This window comes from Macaca fascicularis, chromosome 15 (assembly GCF_037993035.2).
Source record: "Macaca fascicularis isolate 582-1 chromosome 15, T2T-MFA8v1.1".
Lineage (NCBI taxonomy): Eukaryota > Metazoa > Chordata > Mammalia > Primates > Cercopithecidae > Macaca > Macaca fascicularis.
Genome location: NC_088389.1, coordinates 2659209 through 2680853, shown reverse-complemented (window position 1 = coordinate 2680853; position 21645 = coordinate 2659209). Strand labels below are relative to the sequence as shown.

The window sequence follows — 21645 nt, the reverse complement described above, 5'->3', positions numbered from 1 at the left end:
GGATGGACTCGGGGCCTGGGGGGAGGGCTCTCACCTCCTGGCCACCCCACCCAGACCCGCTGCCGGGTGCCGGCTGGCAAAGGGGGCCAAGTGGAGCTGGGAGTAGGGTGGGGAGGGCACTCCAAGGGAGAGGGGCTGGGCAGGTGGTTTCTTTGAGGCCACAGAGAGCTTTGTCCTGGGGATGTGTTGGCCCCAACCAGAGGCCAAAAAGCAAATCTCTGGCCTCCTTCCCAGTAGCCTGAGGATCCTGGCACACCTGCCCCAATTAGGCGACACCCCCCACCCACCGATGGAAATATTAGAGGGTGATGTGGGCCCACCCCTGGAAAGAGAACACGGGTGGGTGGCGGTGCCTCCACCCCAGGCTCTTAGGGAGAGCAGCTGGGAAGACACAGCATGGGCTCTACCATCCTGGTCACCCTGCCTGCCCTGTGAGTGACCACAGCTGTCCAGCCACTTCCAAGAGTGTGTTTATAAAAAAACAGCAACGGAGTACAATGCTGACTCCAGAGTCCTCCACGCCGGCAGGAGCAGCAGGTCCCACTTCCCGGCTCCCTGTGGCCCAGGGTGCGTGAGTCTGGGACTCCCGGCCCTCCAGGCGCCTTCTCTCCGAGAGCCTGATGCAGCTTGTAGGCTGGACCCTGGAGCCCAACTGCATCCGAGTGGGTCCCAGGTGGCCAGAGCAGAGGGCTCGGGCAGTGAACGTCGGGCCTTGGGGTCCTCCCGTCTGCTCCTGGGCTATCCGGGGGCCTTGTGGCTCAGCCCACCTGCCGGCCACAGCCTCAGGCCTCATCCTCATCATCCCAGCTCTGAGGTGCCATGGGGGTGAGTCCCTGCCCTCGAGCCTGGGGAGGGTCCAGCTGATCCCCCTGCAGCGGACGCCAGGGGCCCATGTCTGAGGCCAGTGACAGAAGGGACCTCCTGCTTCCAGGGCTGAATGAGAGCCGGGGGAGCCGGACACAGTGGTATTTGGAAGCCTGGGTGGGGGTCCCCTCTGCCCATCCTCCAGCCATTGGCTTCCCACCTGCCCTCCCCAGGTCCTGCCCTGCCGTGGTCTCAGCTACTGGGCCAGCTGCACGCCAGGCCCCGCAGTGGCCCCGTTCTCCTGGGGGGTCTTGGAGATGTGGAGGAAGGTGGTCCTCATGGCCCGGTGGCAGGTGTCCACGAGTGCAGGGACATCCGCCTCGGTGAGGCCGCTGGTGGGGATGGCTTCCAACACCTGCACTGTGACTGTTCCTGCCATGGGGAGCAACAGACCTCAGCAGCCTGTGGGGAGCTGGGGCCCACCTCAGCCCTGCTGCCCCAGCCTCACCTCTCCCCGGCCCCCCATAGCCACTCCCTGGGAAGCCCCTGAGGCCAGGCTCTTCTCCTGGACTCCCTAGCCGTGGTGGGTTATTTTAATTGCAGTAATGTTGGTGCAGTAACACCGATAGCTGCCTGGCCTTCATGCCAGTTTCGACAAGTCTATGCTCCCGTTACCGCCCCCAGAAAGCCCCCCTTCCCGATCGCCCCTGCCCCACTGCCTGGCCTCTGCACTCCATACGGGGGGCTGTGGGAGAGATGGAGCTGGGTTCCCCCACTGCTTTCCAACTTTGACCCCACTGTCCCACCTGGGCACCAGGTACCCATGTTCTGGGAACTGGCTGGGAGGGCCAGAGGCTGTGAGCCTCGCCGCCTGTGCCCTTGGGTTGCCTGGGCTCCATCTACCCCATGCAGGCATCAGCCTGGACGCACGGGCTCAGAGGCCACCCTTCAGCCCTGGAGGAGGCCACCTCAAGGCCCCCAAGCTGTGTGCACAGCTGGGGTCTATCCGTGCAAAGCCGGGCATCCAGGCTACCCTCTTGGAGCCTCAGTTTCCTCATCTAAAAAATGGGCCCAGCACCACCCATCTCACGGGGCCACTGGGAAGGGTGACTGCCATGAGATCATGAAGCCCAGAGCCGGGACTCCAGCCTGAGTCACTCATTCGCCACATGGTCACCATGTGGCCACGCCACGGGTGCCACCCAGAAATGGGAACGACGAGGGGCCCGGGGCTCCGTGACCATAGGGTCAGGCAGGGCCTACACCCGGGGTGTACACAAGTGGGGGTACCTGAGGTGAATAACTTCTTCTTGGTGTTGTAGAAGGAGGAGAAGGAGGAGTACACCACGGGGACGATGGGCACCTGTGGGCAGGGAGACACGCGGCTGAGGCAGCCCTGGGGACAGGCCGGGCACACCCCGGGCTGCATATGGTTGGGGAGCCCTGTCCTGTGGCCCACCTGCCCCTGCCTTCGCTGCTGCCATGGGTCCTTGTGGCTGTCCTGCCCTTGGGACCTGGGATACCTGTCCTGCTCTGGTTGGCCCAGAGTTGCAAAGCTCATCCTGCAAATCTCTACTTACCTCCTCTAGGAAACCCTCCTGAGCTAGCACTTATTTGTCTGGTTCACGCCTGTCCCCGTACTGGATGTGTAGCTAGCCAGTGGGGCAGGGCCCTGTCCGATGTAGGAGGAGGTTATGGCGCTCTTCCCTGCCCACGCCTCCCTCCCAGTCCTCTCTCCATCCCAGGAAGCTAGTGAGGGAGGCAGCTCTAGCCGGGGAAGGGGTGGAGCCTGCTGGTGTTCCTGGAAGCCACCGGGGTCAAATCCAAGGGCACTTGGGGGTGATCATTAACCTGAGGCAGCCAGGGAACCTCCAGGGGGCCGGCAAGTAGGCTGGGGACTGGAGGCAGGGAGGGAGGGGGCCAGCAGGTAGGTGGGGACTGGGAGCAGGGAGGGAGGGGGCCGGCAGGTAGGCTGGGGACTGGGAGCAGTCTCCTGGCTGCCGCCACCCCCAGCCTCCCCCATCACAGCCTCCCATCTCCCCTCTCCTCTCCCAGAGCCGATCCAGCCGTCACTCCGCCCCCAAAGGGAAGTGACATCAGCCCCAGGCTGGGCAGGTGTGTCCTGCACCTGGGCAGGGCTGGGATCAGAGCCCACGGATGCCCGCCCAGCCCAGTGCCTCCGGGGCTCCCCAGGCCTCACAGCCTTAGCTGGGAGCCTCCGGAAGGAGGGCCCCCTCCCACCCACCTTGCACAGGGTCAGGCACCGGGGGCCACTACAGGCCAGTGTGAGGGAAGGACCTGAGACCCCGGCCCTGAGTGAGACCCCACCCAGGTAGGGTAAAAGCTCCTTCTCCTGACGCAGCTCTCCCCAGCACAGCGGCAGGGGCAGGACAGGTGCTGTGGGGTTGGGTATACCCTGGCCTCTCCCAGACACCCTAGGACACGCTGCACCCCTGGAGGCTGGGGACCAGGAAGTCCAGAGTCTGCAGGTGCCGCTCACAATGAGCTCCACCCACCCCAAGCTCTGGCCCGACCCGCCGCTACACCAAAAGCCTGGCTTGTCCAGACCCACTGCCCATGCCCTGATGCCCACCCCAGCCAGGCACGGGCCCAGAATGAGCCTCCTGAGAGCCTGGCGGGCAGAGGCCAGCGGCCCGGCTTCCCACCCCTCTACCTGCCCAGCCTCACAGGCCACGTCCTGGGTGCTCACCAAGGGCAGCTGGTCACTCGGGGCTCTGTGTGGGCGAAAGCCTAAGGGGCTGCCCTCCCTGGCCGGTCAGGGGGCAAGTGTGGGAAGGGGCAAGGAGGCCCTGTCCCCAACTCAGTGGGAGGAGTCCCTTGCCTGCCAAGGGTCCTCAGCTTGGCTGAGTGGTCACCTCCTGCCTTAAGCCAGCCTGACCCCGCCTCCGCAGCCTGCACCCCCCCGGGAGGGCTGGGCTCGGCCTACCTGTGCCTGGACCGCCAGGTAGAAAGCACCTTTCTTAAAAGGCAGCAGGTCCCCGTTGTCGTTACGAGTACCCTCGGGGTAGATCCACACTTTGAGCTGCAGGGAGAGAAGAGCCTGGGCTGACCTCACGCCCAGGCCACCCCAGAAAGGCGGCGCTCCCTCCCCTCCGAAGAAGCCGCACTCGGTGAAGCAGCTGGCGTGGGACCCGATCTGAGGAGCAAGGACGATGTGGGGTTTTTTCTGCCAAAACCAAGTCACAGGCTGGTCCCCGCCTGACCCCGCCCGGGCCCCACCCCGACCCCACCCAGCCCCGGCCCTGCACACTCACGTTCTCCCTGACCATGCGCTCGCCCAGGTCGGCCATCACCGTCATGGCAGTGCTAGAGCGCTGCCGGTTGATGAAGAAGACGCCCCCGAGGTACATGATGAGGCCCACGGGGCCCAGGAAGAGCAGCTCCCGCTTGGCGATCTGCACGCAGCGCTCCGGAAGGACCTCCATGAGGCCTGGGAGACAGAGAGAGAGAGACGGGGAGAGGGGGAGACAGTCGCTGAGCACCCACAGACCTGCCTGGGGCCCTGCCTTCTCCCTGGCTACCTGGGCGGGTCGTGTGGCCTCCGAGCCTCTGTGTCTGGCCCTGAGGGAGGGACTGAGGCCAGGCTCGCCCAGGCACAGGCAGTGTCTTGTCCTCTGTGTCTTCGTCCTCGGGACCCCGCCCCAGCCCCGCACAGCCCCAGCTCAGCGGGCCCCACTCAGAACCCGGAAGCCGCCCCGGATGCCCGGCCTACCCATCATGTCCAGGATGCTCTGGTGGTTGGAGACGATGACGCAGGGCCGGGCCTCCTGCAGCCTATGCTGGTCCCGCACCTTGAAGCGGAGCCCATAGAAGTACTTGAAGCTTCGCACGAACCAGCTGATGATGCTGCAGGGGAGGCCACCGTGAACACGGGCCCCGCAGATCCCGCAGCCGAGGCTGGGGCGCGGAGGCCTGGGGGTGGGGTGCGGAGGAGGCCGGGGAGGGGCCCTCCTGGCGCAGGGCAGGAGACCGGGAGACACACGGGAGGGAGCCGAAGGGACAGAGTCCCGGGCCCGGCTCATCCACCTGGATGGCTGCCCTGCCTCCATCTCCCCAGCAACAGGGGAAAACCCAGAGCCTCTGGAACTCGGATGCTAGGAGCATGGGCAGGCGCCCACTTCCAAATCCACGTCCAGGGGCCTGCCCAGTCCTCAAACACCCCACAGGGGACCCAGCCGGAAAGGAAGCGGCACTGGCTCTCACGTCCACCATGAAGGACCCACGTCAGGGAGAGCAGCCTCTGCACCCCTGCAGAGGAGATGGGGCCCCACACACCCTGGGGAAGGTCACTGGCCCCTCAAGGCAGGGCCACATCAGGAATAAAGTGTCAGTGCCAGTGGACACCTCTGAAAGGACCTCCGAAAGGCTCTTCCAGAAAACAGCCAAGACCGAGTCCTTCTCTCACCCCTACCCTACAGAATCAGGCCGGGTTACCTTTCCCCATGAATAGGCGGCGGGGGGCTCGGGGCTTGTCTGAGTTCACACCAGGAGCAGGAACAGAGCCAGGGTCCTGGCCACCTGAGCACCGGCCCCAGCAGCCCCCACTCTGGCAGGGGCCCAGCCCACTGGCGGCTGCCCTTGGAGCACCTGTGAACGTGAGGTGGCCTCGTCCAAGCAGCCCATCGTGGTTGGGACCAGGGATGTCCAAGGGACACCTGAAGTCTCTGAACAGCTCCAAGCGCCCCAAGCCTGTGCCCTGCTGCACTGCCAGGAAGCTCTGGGCATACCCCAGATATGGTACCTGCGCATCACAGGGCAACTGGCAGGGATGGAACCAGGAGGACGGAGCTCACCCCAAAGCTCCAGCAGAGGTAGATGACCAGGGGCAAGGCTGTGCCAGCGCTGACTGGGGGGCTCCCAGTGCTGCTCCCCTCTCCATGCAGAGTAGTGTCCCCCGCCATTTGATCCCCCAACAGTCCTGAGGGCCCCCCGCTTTGTGCAGATGAGTCTGAGTAACTGCTCCAGGCCACAGAGCAGGGTTTCAAAGCCGAGGCCTCCTCTCAAAGCCACACTGGTGGGGATTTTTGTTGTTTTAATAGGGTCTTGCTCTATCACCCAGGCTGGAGGGCAGTGTCACAATCTCGGCTCACTCCAGCCTCCACCCACCTCAGGCCGCTGACTAGCCTGGGACCACAGACGTGCGCCACCACACCTGGCTAGTGTTTGTATTTTTGGTAGAGATGGGGTTTCACCGTGTTGGCCAGGCTGGTCTCAGACTCCTAGGCTCAAGCAATCTGCCCATCTCGGCCTCCCAAAGTGCTGGGATTATAGGCCCGAGCCAACTCGCCCGGCCTTTAAAAAAAAAAAACAATCGTGGTAAAATACACGTAACATAAAATGCATCTCCTTGGCCTTTTCTGGGCGCACGGTTCACAGGCGCTGGGCACATTCGGTGTCCTGTAGCCATCTCCTCCCTCGTCTCCAGAACTGTCCACCTTCCCTGGCTGACGTCTGTTCCCATACGACACCAACCCCCCCCGTCCCCTCCCTGCTCCTGGCGCTCTGCCCTTCCATGTGTGAGCCCAGGCCTGTGGCAGCACCACCTCCGGCGGATGGGGCAACGCTCATGACCCCGGTTGCAGATGGGGAAACTGAGTCAAGGGGGGCCTAATGGTTAATTCTGATGATGAGTCCAGCCGTCCGTCCCTGGACTTGGAAGCCTGGGGCCTCCTCAGATCTGCCCTCCTCAGCCAGCTCCGGAGACGTCTCTCCAGGCCATGCCGGCCACCGCCCCCTCCCACCCAGAAGGCGTGCCCGGGCTGGCAGCACCCGCACGCTCAGGGGAACTGCAGGGCTGTTTTGCCTCCACACTCATCTGCACGATCCAGCTCCCCGGACCCCTGTGATGCTCCAAGAAGTCAAGGAGGCAATAGCTGGCAGTTCACCAACAGAACACACGGAACTGTCTGCTGCTAGCAAGACGGTGGCGTCACCAATCAAAGAAATGCAAACGGAAACAAGAGACCGTCCTCATCCTTCCCCCCGGCACAGATTAAAACGCCTGATAACAGGAGGTGCCAGCCAGGGCGTTGGGAACGGGCCCAGCACCTGGCAGGAGTGGGGAGTCGCACAGACACAGATGCTTCCAGAGGGCAGGTTGGCAGGCCCGGCCAGAGCCCTGAGGAAACCTGGCCCCTCTCCTCTCAGAATCTTCCAGGAATTCACCCGAGGCCTGGAGAAGCCTGGGGTGCTCAAGTGTGCGGTGAATTAGGAAAACCTGAAAATGCTTAAATGTCCGCCGGTAGGGAGAGGGAAAGTAAATTAGGGTCCGTTTCACAGCCAGCTGCGACAGAGGGAAAGAACAGGGCAGGTCCACACTCACATCCTGTGAAAGATTTCTAGCAGCAGCCAAGACGCACCTGCAATTCCAAAGCTAGCTGCCTGCAGAAGTCTCGGGTCACATCTGAAAGGGACAGTGGTTCCCTCTGGTAGTGACATTGGCCAGTTCCATCTTTTATCTACTTTTTTTATTTTTGAGACAGGGTCTCACTCTGTCACCCAGATTGAAGGGCAGTGGTGTGATCTCAGCTCACTGCAACCTCCACCTCCCAGGCTCAAGCAATTCTCATGCCTCAGCCTCCCGAGTAGCTGGGATCACAGGCATGCGCCACCACGCCTGGCTAATTTTTTGTATTTTTAGTAGAGATGGGGGGGGTCTCACCATGTTGGCCAGGCTGGTCTTGAACTCCTGACCTCAAGTGATCTGCTCGCCTCGGCCTCCCAAAGTGCTGAGATTACAAGCATGAGCCACCACACCCAGCCTTTTTTTTTTTTTCTTTTTTTTTCTTTTTTTTTTTTTTTTTGAGACAGAGTCTCGTTCTGTCACCCAGGCTGGAGTGCAGTGGCACCATCTCGGTTCACTGCAACCTCCGCCTCCTGGATTCAAGCAATTCTCCTGCCTCAGCCTCCAAGTAGCTGGGATTACAAGCACACGCCTCCATGCCTGGCTAGTTTTTGTATGTTTAATAGAGACGGGATTTCACCATGTTGGCCAGGCTGGTCTCAAACTTCTGACCTCAGGTGATTCTCCCGCCTCGGCCTCCCAAAGTGCTGGGATTACCAGCATGAGCCACCACAGCAGGTCAGCTGGTTTCTTAGTGTTGACAACTGCATCTTGGTGATGGAAGATATTAACAAGAGAGGACTGGTGAGGGCCATATGGAGTCCCCCTGTAATATCTCTGCAACTTCTCTGTAAATCTAAAATTATTAAAAAATGAGATGTCCATTTATTTTTTTTGAGACAGAGTCTTCCTGTCACCTAGGCTGGAGTGCAGTGGTGTGATCTCATCTCACTGCCATTTCCACCTCCCGGGTTCAAGCAATTCTCCTGCCTCAGCCTAGCAAGTAGCTGGGACTACAGGTGTCCACCACCACGCGGGGCTAATTTTTGTATTTTTGGCAGAGATGGGGTTTCACCATGTTGGCCAGGCTGGTCTTAAACTCCTGACCTCATGATCCGCCCGCCTTGGCCTCCCAAAATGCTGGGATGACAGGAGTGAGCCAGGCACCCGGCCCTCCTGTTTTGATTGTGGTATAACATGCACCACTTAAACATTATCATTTTACCCGTTTCTCAGCGCATGGTTCCATGGCACTCAGCGCATCCCCTGCTGTGCGGTCAGCACCACTCTCTAGCTCTAAAACTTATTATTATTATTATTTTAAATATCTAAGCTGCGGCCGGGCGCGGTGGCTCAAGCCTGTAATCCCAGCACTTTGGGAGGCCGAGACGGGCGGATCACGAGGTCAGGAGATCGAGACCATCCTGGCTAACACGGTGAAACCCCGTCTCTATTAAGAAATACAAAAAAAACTAGCCGGGCGAGGTGGCGGGCGCCTGTAGTCCCAGCTACTTGGGAGGCTGAGGCCGGAGAATGGCGTGAACCCGGGAGGCGGAGCTTGCAGTGAGCTGAGATCCGGCCACTGCACTCCAGCCTGGGTGACAGAGCGAGACTCCGTCTCAAAAAAAAAAAAAAAAAAAAAAATATCTAAGCTGCTTAGGGGATGGATCGTGCACTGATACTTCTCTCAACTGTGAAAGACACAGGTTACAAATCCCCGCCCAGCAGGCAGCGCTGAGCAGACACTCTGTCCTGCTGCCCACCACCGGCCCCTGGTCCTCAGGCCAGAAAGATGGACGGACGGAGGCTGCCCCAGGCCAGGAGGAGGCTGTGGCTCTCCAGAACTCTGCAGCCCATGGTGTGGCTGGGGGAGAAAAGTATACCCTGGAGGCAGAAGAAAGTCCAAGTTGTCCTCAAGGGGACAAAGGGCCACCTGCACCAGCCACGTGGAGCCACTGCACTTCCTCCCCTAGTGTCCCATACATAGTTCAGAGCTCTCTGAAAGCTGGTGGGAAAGTATAGACTCTCACTTTAAAAGCGGTTCCTGGCTGGGCGAGGTGGCTCACGCCTGTAATCCCAGGACTGTGGGAGGCCGAGGCAGGCGGATCACCTGAGGTCAGGAGTTCGAGACCAGTCTGGCCAACATGGTGAGATTCCGTCTCTATTAAAAAAACAAAAATTAGCCAGGCGTGGTGGCAGGTGCCTGTAATCCCAGCTACTCAGGAGGCTGAGGCGGGAGAATCACCTGAACCAGGGAGGTGGAGGTTGTAGTGAGTCGAGATGGTGCCATTGTACTCCAGCCTGGGTGACAGAGCAAGACTTCATCTCAAAAAAAAAAAAAAGTGTTTCCTCAGAGAGGAAGGGCCTGAACCTTGTAAGCCCTGCAGAAGCTCCTGCAGCCAAGGACACCCCGGGGGAACCCAGGCAGAGAAAAATCGCCTTCTAAGCACAGAGACCCCCTGTACCTCCTGTGTGCAAAGCCCCGAGACAAGGGTTCTACGTGAGTCACCCTTTCATTCTGAGGGTAACCCCCCAGGGTAGGTACGATCATAACCCCGCTCTTCAGATGAGGAAGGTGAGGTTCAAGGTTCAGCAAAGTTGAGTGACTTCCCCGAGGCCACACAGCAGGGAAGCCAGAACAGGCCTGAGCGCCCCCTCGGAACCCTGCTTCTGAGCTGGCCGAGTCGTGCTGGGGCGGCGAGGGCCCCCATTAGGACTCTAGGAGCTGATCCTGAGGCTCCCTCCCTCCCCCAGGCTCCGCAGCCCCCTCAACCCCTCAGCAGGCTGGGAGCCTACTCCGGCCTCCCCCAGCAGGAAGCTCAGAGTGGCCAGAGCGGCCACTGTCCCCAGGCTTCCCCGACCAGCTTGCCCAGCCCAGGTCCCGTCCTGGGCCAAACACCCTGCCTCACCCAGACTCTCCTGCCACCCACCACAGGGGGACGAGAGGCTGCCCTGTCCTTTCCCCAAAGCCTGGGGCACGTGTCGCTGTGCTGCTCCAGGACACAGTCACACGGACCCCAACTCCAGGTCCTGGACTCCCTGCCTCCCCAGGGTACCCCAGCAGGGGCAAAGCCAAGGTCGCCGGAAGCCTGCAGCTTGGGGAACCCTGCTGGCCGCTGCCAGGCAGGTGACTGGTGCCAGCTTTGCCCAGCAAGGCAGGAGGCCCAGGAAGCAGCCCAGTGCCCAAAACCAAGCAAGGCTGAGCCCAGACTGGGCCCTTCGGGTGGCATTGGAGCAGCGGGCTCCTGCTGAAGGAAAGCCCAGGAGCCCTCGGACTGTAGCCCACCGGCCTTGAGCGAAGCACCATAAGAGACCCCTCTGGGGTCTGTAGGAATCCAGCCTCCTCAGACCACCTGAGCTCAGCCCCCAGACACCTGGGCTGCTCCCACACCCAGGCTCTGGGCCAGACGGGGATTTGGATCCCATTTCCCTTCTTCCCAGCTATGGCCTCGGGCAATGCACTTGACCCCCCCCAGGCTCATTTGGAAGGGTGTACGGGCTTCCACTCTATAAGGCCCGACACCCGGCGCACCCTCGGGCCAGGACAGGACCTCCACCAACAGTTGCTGTGACGAGGATGACACAGGAGGGAAAGAATCCAAAATGGGCGGGCCTGGGTGTGGTGGCTCACGCCTATGACCCCAGCACTTTGGGAGGCTGAGGCAGGTGGATCACTTGAGCCCAGGGGTTTGAGACCAACCTGGGCAACAGAGCGAGACCTTGTCTCAAAAAAAACACAAAAATCCAAAGTAAATCAAAGCGAAAGGCCCCTCAATGTGCCTAAGTCCCCGGTCCCACCAGCAGTGGGTTCAGGCAGCTGGGAGGCGGGTCTAGGTCAGAGCCCAGGCCATTGGCCAGGCTGTCCTCGTGGAAGGCCACTCACTGACCCTTGCCCTGGTCCTGGGCTGGGACACTCCCAGGAGACCCAGCAGCCCTCTGAGCCAGGACTTGCCCATCCTCAGCTATGTGAGCTCATTCAGGGCAGCCTCCCCTCAACCCCTGGGGCTCGATGGGACCACACAGAGCCATCAAGGATGTTCCGGGGACGGGGCCCCAGAGAGGAATCTGGTGTTTTCTGACAAGTGTCATCCGAGCTGCAGCACAAGGCAGGACGGGTCCATAGGGGTGGGGGGTCCAGCCCACACAAACACCTGGACGTGGGGGGTCCCCAATGACTCCTCAAAGGGGATGTGTGGGAGTGCAGGTACGGCGGGCTGGAAGGAGGTGGGGCCAGAGAAGCCCTCCCATCCCTCAATCAGGACAGCGCCAATTTCTGGGCCTGCAGAGAGACACCTGGAGAGCTCTGGAGAACCAAGGTCACAGTCTCCCTTGGGACTAAGACCCCAGTGCTGCGGTGACACAGGGCTCCCCGATGGCACTGTCCCCACCGGACATCTGTCAGGGGACCCAGGACTGTGCACTGGCCGGCAAATCTGGATCAAACCTTGCCCGACATCCCAAGTCCCCTGTGCGTTCTTCCCACACTGGGCGTGTGGCGTGGGCACCTGCTCCACGGGACAGGAGCCGCCCTGCAGCCAGGAGCTGTCACGACCACTAGGTCCTGGCCTCCGGATACCAGCAGAGCATGGGGTTCAATTCGGGGAGCATCCTTAAGAGGAAGGTCACCCCTTTTCTCTCTAGGACGCTGAAAATGGTAGGAACATAGGTCAAAGGAGCCGGAAACTAACTGCTGTTTCCCTAGGCTGCCCATCTGGTCTGCTTTTCTGCATGAAAAAGTAAATTTCTCTGTGGGTTAAGCTGCCGTCTTTAGAGTTTTCTGATCCTGTAGCTGGACCCAGCTGTAGGACACAGAGGGGCTCTGGGCTTTGCTTTCCTCTGTTGAATGGATGTACCAGGGCATCGGCCCCCGGTGAGGAAACCTGCCCTGCAGCTCCACCCTAACTGTGCACACAGGGAAGGGCTCGGGGGCACCCCCTGCCTGGGAGGGGTCCATGGTCTCAGCCCCAAGCCCGGTGGGAGCAAAGGCTGCCTCAGCGGTTCTAGTCCCATCACCGACCCTCACATGCTCAGAACTACAGTGTGGACAGCGGGGGGCTCTTGGGTGCCGCCTAGAACCACGTGGGGAGGGGCTGGGCCTCAGCCAGGGCAGCCATTGCGCAGGGGCAAGACGGAGCACCCCTCGCAGAGCTCAGGCCTGCCACAGGGCTGCCCCGACGGCGCCAAGCGTTGGGCTGGGAACGGGGGGAAAGGGAAAAGCAGGTACTCTGGAGTCACTGTCAGTGGGTTCGAACCCCAGTTCCACCCTGTCCTGGCTTGGGCACCCTGCCCCAGTTTCAAGTTGCTTATCTCAGCCTCAGTGTCCTTATTTGTAACACGGAGCACATGCGAATCCGTGTTCCTGAGGCTGGAGACACCCGTGGCGCACAGCAGCAACAGAGGCCAAGTATCCCCTCCCTCCCTTCCAGCCCCCCGGGTCCCTTCCCTGGCGTGACAAAGCGCCTCCTGTTCATCTGCCTTTCTCGCCCCTCCCAACGGCCCCCACGGAGTGAATGCATGTTCACAACAGCCCCACTCTTAGCCATTGCTGGGAGTCTTGGGAGCCCGTGCAGAGGTGTAGGGAAGGCAGCCATGGAGCCCCAGGCCTCTACTCCAGACTGCCCCGCCCTCCGGCCCTCCCTTCTCTTCAGGGACCAAAGCCGGAACAAAGCACCTGCTGTTAGCAGCTAGTGTCCCAGAAGCCACTAGTCCGCAGGCCTGAGCCTGGGTGCTGCCCTGGAGAGGTAAGGGTGGCAGGAGGGTCCCATCCAAGCACCATCAGAGGCCCCAGGTCCCGAGGACACCCGGGTTAGTCAGAATCTCCAGGCTGAGATGGGGACAGGGCCGAGTGGGTGAGTGGGGCAGCAGGGCCAGTGCCAGCCAGCGCAGCCAGCCAGGTCCATAGAAAGGGCAGCAGGTGAACTGCGACTTGGCCCCTGGGAAACATCCATGAAGTTCAGGCAGAGGCCCCTGCGGAGCAAGCCAGGCTCTCACACGAGGAGGCTGCCGATGAAGAGACCCATGGCCTGGGGCCTAGCTCAGTTAGTGGGGTCTGCTCCAGGGTCTCCTAAGTCAGGGGCACCGTCACTTCTGCTAAAAGAACAGGACTCTGTCCCCTGTCTGTCCGCACCCCAGGACACACCCGGCCCAGGATGCCCTGCTGGCGTCAGAACCACACATGCCATTTCCTCGGGGTGGGGGGCACCCCCCCAAGGAACCCATAGACTGGCCCCTCCTCAGCTGGGAAAGCTGCACCCTCACTCCTACTCAGAATCACCCCAGGGGCTGAGCCCCCTTCACAGAGACCCCTGCCCACAGGGGATCCCAGGGCCAGAACCACAGGTGAGGCCTTCAGATATTCCAGCACAGGTGCCCAGAGCCCAGCCCCCCGGAACTCCCTGTTGCTGGAAACTGCCTTCCTCCCTGAAGGGCGCTCCACTGGGGAAGTCGGCGCCAGTCACCACCTGGGCCAGTCCTGGAGGGTGCGCTCCCCGGGACCCTGGCCTGGGCCACCCGGCCCACATCAGCACCGGTCACACACATGTCCGGCTGAGCAGCTACCAGGCCCTTCTCGGACTCTCCATGCTCACCATCAGCCCCAGGGTCTTTCTTCATATTCCTGGAGCTTCTGGGGCTCCGTGGGAAGCCATGGTGGGGGTGGGGGCGGTCCATGAATGTAGGCCTGTTCCAGAAGCCTCAGCGCCCTCCCAGGACTGGCAAGGACAGCGAGTGTGGGGAGCTGGCAAACCCTCACCCACTGCCCCTGGAGCCACGGGGAAGAGGGCCTCTGGGGCCGCAATGCCCCCACCTCAGGCCATTGCAAAAGCCACTGGCTGGGCAGTCCAAACAGGGCAGAGAGAAATGTAGCAACAGCCTGGGGATGGCTAACAGGGAGAGGGGGCAGGCAAAAGCCTTCTCCGGCAGCCACCCCGCCCAGGAGCAGCCAGCCCCCGCCGTCCTTAGCAGTCCAGTCTGAACTCTGGCCCCCAACCCCAGCCTGGCAAAACCAAGCTCCCACCTTCTGGAAGGTGTCCAGGGGAACATTTCAGCCCCGCCAAACCCTAGTCCTAACTCTTCCTTCGCTTCGCGTGGAAGCTGGACCCCCAGACCTGGAGGCCAGCGTCGCGCTCCCCAGCACGGAAGCAGGTCCCCTCCGGGTCCCCCACCTCCCTGCGAAGAAGAAGGGGAGAGAGGGGAACCCGCCTCACAGGTGCGCCCATCACCAGGCCGACGGGCAGGAGGGCGTCGGAGGGAGGATGAGGGGCGCCCCACGCCGCCGTGCGCCCCAGTGAATGGCCCTGGGGCAAGTCCCCGCAGCCCCGGCCTCGGTTTCCCCGCTCAGGAAGCAGGGCTGAGCCTCTCCCAGCGCGGCCCGGCCCCCTTGCTCTCCGAAAGTCGCTCCGCCCCCAGAACCCCACGCCGGGCTACAGGGACGCGGCGGAGGCCGAAACCGGTGTAGACGCCCGGGGCCAGGGCGGCGGGTGGGGTGCTGGGCACTGTGACGCCGGCTCCGGGAGCCCTCCCTCCGGGACCCCCTCCCGTGCCCGCCGCCGGCCCAGGCGCGCTCTCCCCGGAGCCCCGGAGCGGAGCGGGGCGGGCCGGGCGGGGCAGGAAGGAGGGAAACCCAGAAGAAAGTTAGGGAAGCGGAAGCGGCGCGGCGGTTCCCCAGCCCCTCCCGGCGGCCCCCGGCCTTGCCTCATGTTCTCCACCGTCCGGCCGCCGTGGCGCAGCAGGCAGACGAGCGAGGCCACGGCGGACATCGCGAAGCACAGCGCGCAGTACAGGGCGACCTTGGCGTAGAACTCGGCCGCGCGACTCAGCTGCACCAGCAGCAACAGCAACAGCAGCGCCGCGGCCAGACACGGCCACAGCTCCATGGCCCGGCCCGGCCCGGCGCCCGACGGCGCGGCCCTGCTCACTCCCGCTCCCGCTCCCGCTCCCGCTCCTCCCCGGCGCGCTCAGGCCCCTTATTGCGAGGGCGGCGCGGCGGGGCGGGGCGCGGGGTGGGGCGAGGAGCGCGCGGCAGGGAAGGGCTAGGTGAGGCGCCCCGCCCTGACACTGTCCCCAACCACGCCCCGACACGGCCCCCTCACCAGGCCCCGCCCAGACACGGCCCCCCAGCCCCGCCCGACATTGTCCCCAACCCCGCCCCGACACGGCCCCCCCGTTCCCGCCCTGGGTCACCCGGCCCGTCCCTCCACGGTCTCTCCCCGCAGCCCACTGCCAGGTCACCGAGGCTCTGGCGCTCTGCTCCCACCCTCCCGGTCCCACGGGACTCCCCCATCCTGGCTTCCCTGACGCTCGGTCTGTGGCGCTGACCCCCACGGTCTGGGCCTCCTACCCCGCCCGGTGCCCCCTCGCCCCGCTGCCAGGGCAGCCACAGGCTCCTGCGCCCAGAACCACAGCTCCCCAAGGGCGTAAAGGCAGCGGGGACGCGACCGCCCGTGCCAGGCCGGTGGCCACGCAAAAGGCCGCTCGAACCGCCCCCGAGTGACCAGTGGCCACCTGGCCGAAGGCCTGGCTCTTAGGGTGCCCTCGGGCCCCTGTGGGGAGACTCTTGGTGGCGGGCAGGCAAACTGGGGAGTGTTTCTGCGTGGGGCTGGGATGCCCCACACTGGGTACCAGAAGTAGCCTTGTCACCAGGGACGCTCCCGGGGCAGGCAAGGTGGGTGTCAGGTGGCAGCGTTCACATCCGCTTGGCAGCACGGCCAGCGTGGCGGGGCAAGGTGCGGCTGGGACAAGGGCGGCAGTCACCTGGCCCAGCCCCGACCCAGCGTCCCACCTCAGGGAGCAGATGGAGCTTGAAAAGCAGTTTCCTGGCCGGGCGCGGTGGCTCACGCCTGTAATTCCAGCACTTTGGGAGGCCGAGGAGGGCGGATCATGAGGTCAGGAGATCGAGACTATCCTGGCTAACACAGTGAAACCCCGTCACTACTAAAGCTACAAAAAATTAGCCGGGCGTGGTGGCGGGTGCCTGTAGTCCCAGCTACTCTGGAGGCTGAGCCAGGAAAATGGCGGGAACCCGGGAGGCGGAGCTTGCAGTGAACCAAGACTGCATCACTGCACTCCAGCCTGGGAGACAGAGTGAGACCCGGTCTCAAAAAATAAATAAATTAAAATAAATTTAAAAGGCCGGGCGCGGTGGCTCAAGCCTGTAATCCCAGCACTTTGGGAGGCTGAGAAGGGCAGATCACGAGGTCAGGAGATCGAGACCATCCTGGCCAACACGGTGAAACCCCGTCTCTACTAAAAAAAAATACAAAAAACTAGCCGGGCGAGGTGGCGGGCGCCTGTAGTCCCAGCTATTCGGGAGGCTGAGGCAGGAGAATGGCGTAAACCGGGAGGCTGAGATCCGGCCACTGCACTCCAGCCTGGGCGACAGAGTGAGACTCTGCCTCAAAAATAAATAAATAAATAAATAAATAAATAAATAAAAGAAAAGCAGTTTCCTGGGGTCCCTCCTCATACGGACTCGAGTTTGCTGCAGTTGCTGGAGTGCTGGCCGCCCTGTGCTCTAAGGGGTCAGTAGGGGACTACAGCCGCTCTTTTTTCAGATGCAGAGTTGAGCTATTAAAACATTTCCCTGCAGAGTTGAGCTATTAAAACATTTCCCTGAATATTGGCCGGGCGCGGTGGCTCAAGCCTGTAATCCCAGCACTTTGGGAGGCCGAGACGGGCGGATCACGAGGTCAGGAGATGGAGACCATCCTGGCTAACACGGTGAAACCCCGTCTCTACTAAAATACAAAAAAAAAATTAGCCGGGGGAGGTGGCGGGCGCCTGTACTCCCAGCTACTCGGGAGGCTGAGGCAGGAGAATGGCGTGAACCCGGGAGGCGGGGCTTACAGTGAGCTGAGATCCGGCCACTGCACTCCAGCCTGGGCAACAGAGCTAGACTCCGTCTCAAAAAAAAAAAAAAAAAAAAAAAAACATTTCCCTGAATATTGTAACCACCCCCCAAAACTGTGCTGAGACAATGACAAATACAGAAACTGCTCTTCAAATGAATGGGGAACTGCAGTCCGGCAGTCCGGAGGTCTGAGAGCTCCGCTGCTGTGCCTGGGAGGTTGAGAGGTGGCTGCCGAGGGCTGCGGGGCTTTCACCTCCCAGGGCAGATGTGGTGGGTGCACCCTGCAGCCAGGAGTGCCACTGCTGGAAGCTGGGGGATGTGGGGGTGGGGGCTGAGGTCCCAAGTGGATTTCCTGGAGGGGTGGAGCTTCACAGCACCTTCAGCTGGAGGCTCTGTCCCGAGCCTCCCAGGTCCCGAGCAGGTTGTACCCTGGCTGTGGAATCCAGTCCTCACAACCCTCAGGCCTGTCCAGGGGCTTTATGTGCCAGCCCCCTTCTTGTCCTTTACCTCCCAGCCCACTGACCGTTCCAGGGTGGCCGCCATCTTCCCGCACCCCCGGGTGACTGTGTGTGTGTTGGACGCCTCTCCCTCCTCTCCTCCGCCTGGCATGCAGCCCGTGGGGCCTCGTGTGTTTTGTGCACCGTGTATGACCAGCACTCAGGCCAATGCCTGGCACATAGCAGGTACGCAGCACACACTTTCCATAGCAGCAAATGCATCCCCATTTTACAGAGGGAAAACTGAGGCTCTCAAGGGTGAACACCAGACAGCCGGGACCGACTGGTGGAAAGAGGAACAGAGCGAAGGCTCCTGCCAGGGCTGGCGGGAGCAGCGCCAGGGCAGCACACGGTGACCCTGTTGCCTCTCCAGACAAGTGCGGTTTTGCCCACTGCTCTCCTGAAGAGGATGTGACCCAATTTCACCTCCTCCCTCTTCTCTGCACCTTGCAGAAGGGTTGAGAGAAATGTCCACTTTTCCTCTGACAAGATCCGAGAGGAGGCGGGCTGGGGACTCAGGGAGTGATGAGGAAATATTTTGTATTTTAATATAATGCCACATCTGGGAAGCTAACACATTCTTTGTTTCTAGAAGTAAAGCTCCAACGAATCTTATGGGCTGGCAGAGATGCCAAGAAAAGAGATTTTTCTTTTCTTTTTTTTTTTTTGAGACGGAGTCTCGCTCCGTCACCCTGGCTGGAGTGCAGTGGCGTGATCTCAGTTCACTGCAAGCTCCACCCCCTGGGTTCAAGCAATTCTCCTACCTCAACCACTTGAGTAGCTGCGATTACAAGACATATAGAGATGGGGTTTTATCATGTTGGCCAGGCTGGTCTCAAACTCCCGACCTCAAGTAATCCACCAGCTTCGGCCTCCCAAAGTGCTGGGATTACAGATGTGAGCCACCTTGCCCGGCCTAGAAAAGAGATTTTCTCTAAAATGAGTGCTTCTCTCCTAGGGAGGGCTGGCATGGGCTCTGCTGGGTTTATCCCAAGGGTGTCGTGAGGGACTGGGAGCCTGGTTCTGTTGTGTAGGGATGGCCAGCGGCCTGTCTGACCCTTGAGATGCCCTCAGCTACCAGGGGCAGGGGGTGCTGGGCCGGTGGTGGCCATGCGGCTGTACCCGCCCAAGGACAGCTGAGAGTCCTCCTGGGCATTTACTGGGACCCAGCCAGACAGCGCATGACACCAGGTGACAGTGAGAGCTGAGCTGGCTCCCGGGGAGCCCACAGCCCAGGAGCGGGTGAGGACGGAAGGACCAGCCAAGCCTCTCCAATTCCAGGAAGCAGAGATGAAGCCAGCGCTGTGTGGCCCAGGAAGGACTGGCGGAGCAGGGCAGCCAGGCTTTGAAGACCAGTCCATCTGGCTTTACACCCTGAATTAGCCAAAGCACCAGAGCCTCGGTTTCCTCATCTGTAAAGTGGAGACGCGACGCTCACTGTGCCCAGTGTGTGGACGGAGGCAGCTTCTGCGCCGGCAGGGCTCGTGGCCCTGACGAGGCCTCTCCCCAAACACTTGTCCCGGAGAGACACCGGGACGAGAACCAGGGAAGGGGAGAGGTTCTTGGCAGCTGGAGACACTGGGACGTGTGGCCAGGGGGCAGCCACAGCACAGCTGGGCCTCGGGATGGTCTCCTGAGGGGCTCCCTCCTTCCGGGGAGGACATCAGAGCCGGGCCTGGAGGCTGGACGGAAAGGCCGGGCTGTGCCGGGATCTCAGCCTGCACAGAGCGACTGAGGTCCAAGCCGGGCATGCCTGGGGCTCTCGGGCAGAGTGTACCCGGGCCAACGGGTTGTCCGGCCCCTGGTGGGTGTGCTGGGCGCAGTGCCATTCCCACCACCTGTAAATAAAGCAGCCTGTGAATCTTTCATGGGCTTGTGCTTAAAAATAGATGAGGTGAGCCCTCTGGGCTGGCTGCCCGGGCCTCTGCAGCAGGCGGGGCGGTCCACACTCTCCCCTGGGAGTCAGGGAGGGCGGGTGAGAGCCCCGAGGGGCGCTGGCCAGGGCACGTGGGACCTGGGGACATGTGGCCCCAGACGTGGGAGCCAACAGGAGGTCACGCCTTTGGATGTCCCATCCAGAGCATTTAGATCCCAGGCTGCGGTGGGGGTGAGGGGCAGAGCGCACCCCACAGGGTCCTTCTCCTGCCAGGAGGATGTCTGGGCTGGGAGACAGAGGACAGAGGTGGATGGAGAGGACAGGGACGAGAGGCATCAGGAGACATAAGGGAGGAGACGGCCCAGGAAGGAGGGGCCCACACTGCAGTAGCCCTTCCCTGCCCAGAGCAGCTGTGCCCTATGCACAGCCTCTCGAACCCGAGACACCCGTGTCTAAGTGGTGCATCTGAGGAACAGGGAGCTGGGGCAAGTTGGGCTACACAGAAGGAAGCACCAGAGCAGACGCAGAGCTCCGGCCTCTGACACTGCCATGGCTGGAGCTCACACAGGACCAGGGAGGCCCAGAGGGTGGGGTGTGCATGGGTCCCAGTCCGAGAGAGGGGTGTGGTGCAGGGCTGAAGAGCCCAAGGTCAGGGTCAGGCAGCCCAACCCAGCCAGGGTGACCTCGGATCGGCCCTGCCTCTCTAGGCCTCAGTTTCCCTTTCGTGCAGGGGGTGTGTGATGATTCAGTGGGACCGAGGCTCAGGATGGCCCAGGCCAGCCCAAGCAAGGCAGGGACGAAGGCCTAGCCACCAGCCTCGGCCTTACCCATGGCTTTTTACTCACTGCTGAGAGTGACATCCAGTCAGGCCCAGGGCCTCCAAGACCCCTCCTCTGGCATCTCCCCTAGGGCACAGGACGGAAGCAAGTGCCCCAGAGAATGGGCCGTTCAGGAGCCCCCTCCACTGCCAAGGCCGCCTCACCCGCCACAGCGGGCTCTGCTCCCTGAGCCCCTCCCAGGGCCTCCCGACTGTGGGCGGGGCTTGGAGCAGCTGATCCCACCTGGGGCAGAGGGGCCCAGGTCCCAACCCCAGCAAGCTGGGGCAGGGAGGCCTGGGCTGCAGTCAGCTCCTCCCTTCACCCTTCCCCCGAATACCTCCAGAGCACCCATTTCCCGCCTGCGGTGGTGTCCAAGGACTTGGCTCTTGCAGGGTGGCCTTGGCTCTGGCCCTGCGCCCTGCCCATGACGCGGTCAGAAGGCCCTTTGGCAGCACCGGTCCAAACCTTAGCAAACCCAGCTGGGGGCTCAGACTCGCCCCCCAATTTCGGCAGCGATTTCACCTTTCCACAGGATCATCCTCTTGGCAAGATGAGGCTGAGGCTGGGGGTTAGGGGCTCAGCATCACAGTCAAAGCCGAGGCCTGAGTGCCACAGGCCGTGACCTGGGCAGGTCCCTTCTCCTCTGAGGGCCGCAGTCCCCTCTTCCACCAAATGAGAGAAACAGCAAGACCTCAACAAAGGGCCATCAGGTGCCAGACGAGGCTGCAGTCTCCTTCGGTGAAGTGTCCGAGGACTGGCTCTGGCACCTGCAGGGGCTCCCAACGCCGGATCCTTCTCAGGCTGAGTGCCGCACTCTCGGTCACCCGGGTGGTGCACACAGTTTCCAGGGAGTCCAGGCAGCCCCCAGTGGACCTAGTGTCTGTGTCCTCCTCTGAACCATGCCAGGCCTGGGCCATGGGAATCTGTGCTGCCGTGTGGGGCAGGGGCCTGTGTCCCGGGGCCATGCCAGGCCTGTGCTCCTGTGGGCAGAGGCAGGCGGGCTTCCCTCCCCACCCGACTGCCCACCCAGGGGTTCGCTTCCAGCACCCTCTTCTCTGCTCCTGGCCCACGGCAGGTGCCCCATGGCAGGTGCCCCATTGGTGAGCGAATGTGTGACTGAAGGAGGGAGAAATCTGCCCTTCCGATCCCAGCGGCAGTGTGGACTGTGCGGAGTCTGGAGCCCTCAGTCGTCAGGGGCCACCTGGGAGGCAACTCGCCAAGAGCCTCTGGACGTCCCGGGAAAGAGCGGCCTTCGGGGATGGCGGGTGGGCTTCAGCCAGGGCCAGGGGGCAGCCTCCGATATCCAGACACGGCAGTGACTGGGCCCCAGTGAGGCAGGAGAAGAGGGTCTGGAGCCTGGGAACCTAAGGCAGACTGACACCACTTCCTAGAACGAAATCAAATGGAAACACATCAGCTACGACAGGAAATAGCCTCTT

At 62.0% G+C, this 21645-nt stretch overlaps 1 protein-coding gene across 1 annotated transcript; it reads right to left on the bottom strand.

Moving 5' to 3' along the window:
• Nucleotides 1-453: 453 nt before the first annotated feature.
• AGPAT2 (1-acylglycerol-3-phosphate O-acyltransferase 2) lies at nt 454-15100 on the bottom strand. Its single transcript, XM_005580403.4, has 6 exons — nt 14861-15100; nt 4538-4671; nt 4080-4255; nt 3752-3847; nt 2095-2167; nt 454-1236 (listed from the first exon to the last, which is right to left on the bottom strand). The coding sequence occupies exons 1-6, from the start codon at nt 15040-15042 to the stop codon at nt 1061-1063; spliced, it is 837 nt and encodes a 278-aa protein (XP_005580460.3). The 5' UTR covers nt 15043-15100; the 3' UTR covers nt 454-1060.
• Nucleotides 15101-21645: the final 6545 nt, after the last annotated feature.